Source organism: Aulonocara sp. 'chitande type north' Nkhata Bay, linkage group LG5, assembly GCF_057382095.1.
Source record: "Aulonocara sp. 'chitande type north' Nkhata Bay isolate Kocher_YH1m ecotype deep benthic linkage group LG5, A_spYH_male_GT1.1, whole genome shotgun sequence".
Taxonomy (NCBI): domain Eukaryota; kingdom Metazoa; phylum Chordata; class Actinopteri; order Cichliformes; family Cichlidae; genus Aulonocara; species Aulonocara sp. 'chitande type north' Nkhata Bay.
This window is the reverse complement of record NC_141348.1, coordinates 3,525,172-3,531,257: the sequence shown is the minus strand read 5'-3', so window position 1 is coordinate 3,531,257 and position 6,086 is coordinate 3,525,172. Positions and strand designations below refer to the sequence as shown.

At 42.4% G+C, this 6,086-nt stretch overlaps 1 protein-coding gene across 1 annotated transcript; it reads left to right on the top strand.

The window, feature by feature from the left end:
* The first annotated feature begins 4,625 nt into the window (after positions 1-4,625).
* On the top strand, positions 4,626-5,704 carry LOC147329713 (uncharacterized). Its single transcript, XM_086290867.1, has 3 exons — positions 4,626-4,957; positions 5,082-5,364; positions 5,498-5,704. The coding sequence occupies exons 1-3, from the start codon at positions 4,626-4,628 to the stop codon at positions 5,702-5,704; spliced, it is 822 nt and encodes a 273-aa protein (XP_086146993.1).
* The last annotated feature ends 382 nt before the right edge of the window (positions 5,705-6,086 follow it).

The window sequence follows — 6,086 nt, the reverse complement described above, 5'->3', positions numbered from 1 at the left end:
TGGCATGCCACACATGGTAAGCTCCACACCTCACCACCCGCTGTTCACTTTAGTTTAATTTATAGTCACTACTTTAAAATATTCTACTTATTGTTCAATATTGTTTCTTTATTAAATGTATTCATTTTTCTATCACACCTTCCAATGTTTATATGGCGTGCACACATATTAACCTTGCAAGGTCAAAGTTCTGTTTTATGTTATATAATACATCTTTCTTTGTTTGAGTTACCTGGGGGTTGGTGTCTCCTCCTGTCTGGCAAAAGGTGTGGCAAAGGGCTGGGAGACCTGAAGTACTACTGACAGCCTAATTGGATTGCACCACATGCTTCATTGCCTGGGGGGTGTTTCATGTTTGTTTAAATGTTTTGTATTAGTTGGTTATATGGCAGCCATCTTGTTTTCCCCCGTGTGTGTCATTTGGTTTAGCTAAACCAGTATTTAAGTCCCCCTGTGTGTCATTTCAGGAGGTCAGTTTGTCATATGTTTGTTTGAGGTTTTGTTAATTATTATCTTGAGTTTAGTCTATTGAGTTGACCTCTTTTATTGGTCTGCCTGTTTTGGCTTTGTTAAATATGTTTTCATATTTTTGGGTCAATAAAACCCCTTTTTTGAATTAAAACCACCTGTGTCCTTTATGCTTTACTGCTTGGTCCCTGACAGGGGGTGAGAGAAGACTCCAAACCTCCCTCCACCCGCTCATTGTAGTGTTGATGCATGTGTGTTCTAAGGTGCATTTAAAACCCAGGAGGGCAAGGAGCTACCTGCCAGAGAGCAGCAGGTAAGCGCATAGTCCCTCCTGCTAGCCCTCAATGTCTACGTGTATTTAAAATTGAGAGGTGGGCAATGACGCCAGGGGTGAGGTGTACACCCTGATGGTAACTTGGACTCCATGTATCGTGCCCACCCCCAAGATCCTATATGTATGTGTAATGAGGGTGTGAGTAATGTGAATGTCTAAGTTGTGGGATAAAATTGAGGCAGAGGCAGCCAGAAGGGGACAGAGGGGGGGTAGCCTCCTCTGCACCCTGGTGACATACCCCTACTCCAAGGCCCGGCATGGGTGGTTGTGGTGGAGCGGGAAGAGGGAGGCAGCTGGAGATGGGGAGGGGCCAGCTCCCCCGCTGACCCCAGTAGGCACCCCCATACTCCGCGACCCGCCAGGGAAAGGGGGCCCAGGCCCATCCAGACCGGGGCCCAGTGCAGCAAGGCAAGGCAAGGCAAGGCAAGTTTATTTGTATAGCACAATTCAACAACAAGGTGATTCAAAGTGCTTTACAGAGACATTAGAAAAAACAAATAAAAAGCATGATTTAAAATTGATTAGAACAAGCAAATAAACTAACTAACTAATTAACAAACAAACAAACAGACAAACAAACAAAACAGTATATAAAATCAAAACAGATAAAATCAGAACAGTAGATAAAATCTGTAGTTAAATGTAAGTTTTGAAATTTAAGCTTAAAAGTGTGGATTTGGTGCTTTATTCAAATGCAGCTGAGAACAGGTGAGTCTTCAACCTGGATTTAAATAAACTGAGTGTTTCAGCTGATCTGAGGCTTTCTGGGAGTTTGTTCCAGATATAAGGAGCATAAAAGCTGAATGCAGCTTCTCCGTGTCTGGTTCTGACTCTGGGAACTAATAAAATACCGGATCCAGATGACCTGAGGGATCTGGAAGGTTCATACTGGGTCAGGAGGTCACTGATGTATTTTGATCCTAAACCATTCAGAGCTTTATAGACCAGCATCAGAACTTTAAAGTCTATCCTCTGACGGACAGGCAGCCAGTGTAAAGACCTCAGAGCTGGACTGATGTGATCCACTTTTTTGGTCTTAGTGAGGACTCGAGCAGCAGAGTTCTGAATGAGCTGTAGTTGTCTGACTGATTTTTTAGGTAGACCTGTAAAGATGCTGTTACAGTAATCAAGCCTACTAAAGATGAATGCATGGACTAGTTTTTCCAGGTCCTGTTGAGACATCAGATCTTTGATCCTTGAAATATTCTTGAGGTGATAGTAAGCTGACTTTGTTATTGTCTTAATGTGTTTTTCTAAGTTTAGGTCTGCATCCATCACTACACCCAAATTTCTCGCCTGGTTTGTGGTTTTTAGATGTATAGATTGAAGTTCTCTGGTGACCTGTAATCGTTTTTCTTTGGCGCCAAAGACTATTACCTCAGTTTTGTTTTTGTTTAGCTGGAGAAAATTGTGGCACAACCAGTCATTGATTTCCTCAATGCATTTACCAAGAGCCTGCACAGGGCCTTGGTCTCCTGGTGACATTGTGATATATATTTGTGTGTCATCTGCATAGCTGTGATAGTTTATTTTGTTGTTGTTTATAATCTGTGCCAGTGGGAGCATGTAAATGTTAAACAGAAGGGGTCCCAAGATGGAACCTTGGGGAACTCCACATGTGATACTTGTCTGCTCAGATGTGAAGTTACCTATTGATACAAAGTATTTCCTGTTTTCTAAGTATGTTTTGAACCAGTTTAGTACAGTTCCTGAAAGACCTGTCCAGTTCTCCAGTCGTTTAAGTAATATGTTGTGGTCAACTGTATCAAATGCTGCACTGAGATCCAGTAAAACTAAGACTGACATTTTTCCACTGTCTGTATTCAGACATATGTCATTAAACACTTTGGTCAGAGCGGTTTCAGTGCTGTGGTTCTGTCTAAAACCTGACTGGAAGGCATCGTAGCAATTATTCTGTTTTAAGAAGTAATTGAGCTGTTGAGAAACTGCTTTTTCAATGATCTTACTTAAAAAGGGGAGATTTGAGATCGGCCTGTAGTTGTTCATTTGTGTCTTGTCAAGATTGTCCTTTTTCAGTATAGGTTTGATTACAGCAGTTTTTAGTGATTCTGGAAACACACCTGATAATAAAGAAAAGTTGACGATCTGTAACAGGTCTGACTCTAAAGTCTTTGAGACCTTTTTGAAAAAACTTGTTGGCAGGACATCTAAACAGCAGGAGGAGGAGTTCAGTTGACCTAAGATGTCCTCCAGGTCTTTGCTGTTAATAGGTTGAAACTGTTTCATGGTGTTTAAACAGTTTTTTGGTGGACACAGTACATATCCTGGATCTGCTGTTGATGTACCAATTGCTTGTCTAATTTTTTGGATTTTTTCTGTGAAGAATTTGGCAAAGTCATTGCAGGCCATGGTTGAATGAAGTTCAGCTGCCACTGACACAGGAGGGTTTGTTAGCCTGTCAACTGTAGAAAATAAGACCCGAGCATTATGGCTGTTTTTAGTGATGATGTCAGAGAAGTAGGACCTCCTTGCACTCCTCAGTTGTAAATTATAATTGTGAAGTTTCTCTTTATAAATGTCATAATGAACCTGGAGGTTTGTTTTTCTCCATCTGCGCTCAGCTTTCCTACACTCTCTTTTTTCATTTTTCACCAGTGTGGAGTTTCTCCATGGAGACTTTTTCCTTCCAGAGATAACCTTCACCTTAATGGGAGCAATAGTGTCCATTACATTTAACATGTTAGCATTGAAGCTATTGACGAGCTCATTGACTGACCCTCTGGACAGGTCAGGTGTTAATGGGAAGACCTGGTTAAAAATTGCACTACTGTGTTCAGTTATACATCGTTTTGTGATCACTGTTGTTGATATATTTGTGTGGGCTGAGATTTTACTTTCAAAGAAAACACAGTAATGATCAGACAGGCCCACATCAGACACAGTAACCTTTGAAATGCTCAGGCCTTTGGAGATCAGTAGGTCAAGAGTGTGTCCTCTATTATGTGTGGCCTCTGTTACATGCTGAGTCAGCCCAAAGTTGCCCAGAATGTTACTCAGGTCTTTAGTCCCTTTGTCCTGAGGGTTGTCCACATGAATGTTAAAATCCCCAACAATAATTACACCGTCGAAATCAACACAGATCACAGACAGCAGTTCACTGAGGTCATTAAAAAAATCTGTGCAGTATTTGGGAGGCCTGTAAACATTAAGAAACACAACTTTGGATGGGGCCTTCAGCTGTAAAGCCACATATTCAAAAGACTGAAAACTTCCAGGAGATAGCTGCTTACATTGAAATGATTCATTAAATAAGACAGCAACCCCCCCTCCTCTCCTGCTCACCCTGGCCTCACTGATAAAACTGTAGTTAGGAGGGGTCGTCTCGATGAGAACAGCTCCACTGTTACTTTGGTCCAACCAAGTTTCAGTTAAAAACATAAAATCAAGGCTGTGCTCAGTGATTAAATCATTACAGTTTTTCTCAAATGTTAAAACACAAAAGCCAATCCTGTAACCCAAATGACCAGTAGTCTAAACACATTTACTAAATGTAGCCACCATATTCCAGTACCATAAACACATGTCACATGAAGACACAATTCACAAAACACAACCCTCTGTACTCATAAATCTAAACACATTTTTCCTTGCTAAAACACATGTTGCAAAACAACTCTGCTCATATTCTCAAATGAAAGCCCATGTGATGCAAAATGCTTGCCACAGTCACCAATCTGTGAACACAGGGAACACACCTGGCGTCAGTCACTACACACAACAACTCAAAATTGAAAACACGTGTTGCTAATGATGTGACCCCACCTATAAAAGCATAGTCTGGTGAAGATGCCAAACAATCACAATGGATGAAGGCATTCGAGCGTGCGGAAGGAGAAGAGCTGCAGGCCAAAGAGGAAGAGGGGTTGAGATCAGAGGAGGAAGAGGTGAAGGCCTAAGAAGAAGAGGAGTTCGGAGTAGAGGAGGAAGAGAAGGAGGCCAACAAGTGAGGGGAGAAGGTCCAGGTGGGAGAAGAAGACAACCTCGCACCATCATAACAGATGATATGCGAGCAACAGTAATTGATCATGTCATTGTCCATGGCATGACAATGGCTGAAGCGGGACGAAGAGTACATCCAAACCTGAGTAGGTTCACCGTGGCCACCATTATCAAGGCATTTAGACAACACAACAGGTATAGTACGCTATTGCTTTCTTTGTCACACTACAGTTCTACAGGCCTGTGACAGTGGTCTGTTACTTTACATGTAGTTTTACATATAAATCGGTCAATTGACAACACATGTTTCCTTCTTTAGAACTGAAAGAATGCCACATAGAGGTGGGAGGGTTGCCATATTCACAGCGGCACAAGAAACCCTCATTGCAGATATGGTCCATGAGAACAACTGCATTAGACTCCGAGAGATCAGAGACAAAGTCATTGCAGATAATGTCAACTTTGAGAACATTGATGCTGTCAGCGTGTCCACAATAGACCGTGTTCTCCGGCGCCAACAGATGAGGATGAAACAGGTCTACAGGGTTCCCTTTGAGCGCAACTCTGCGCGACACATAGAACAACGTTACGAGTACGTGCAAGTACGTATACATCCATGTCCACAGTACAGTTAGTGGACATACTGTGTTGCTTAGTGGCCTACAGTACTTCTGGACAATACTGTGCTACCTGATTGACCGTTCTAAACACCTGTACGCATTTCCATGTTCACAGAGGATAATGCAGTTGGACGCGATGGCCAGACCCCATGAGTACCTCTTCCTGGATGAGGCTGGCTTCAACCTCCAGGAACGAAGGCGAAGAGGCCGTAACATCATTGGCCAAAGAGCCATCACTGAGGTTCCTGGCCAACGGGGGGGTTACAGTTTTTCTCAAATGTTAAAACACAAAAGCCAATCCTGTAACCCAAATGACCAGTAGTCTAAACACATTTACTAAATGTAGCCACCATATTCCAGTACCATAAACACATGTCACATGAAGACACAATTCACAAAACACAACCCTCTGTACTCATAAATCTAAACACATTTTTCCTTGCTAAAACACATGTTGCAAAACAACTCTGCTCATATTCTCAAATGAAAGCCCATGTGATGCAAAATGCTTGCCACAGTCAGCAATCTTTGAACACAGGGAACACACCTGGCGTCAGTCACTACACACAACGACTCAAAACCGAAGACACCTGTTGCTAATGATGTGACCCCACCTATAAAAGCATAGTTTGGTGAAGATGCCAAACAATCGCAATGGATGAAGGCATACGAGCGTGCGGAAGGAGAAGAGCTGCAGGCCAAAG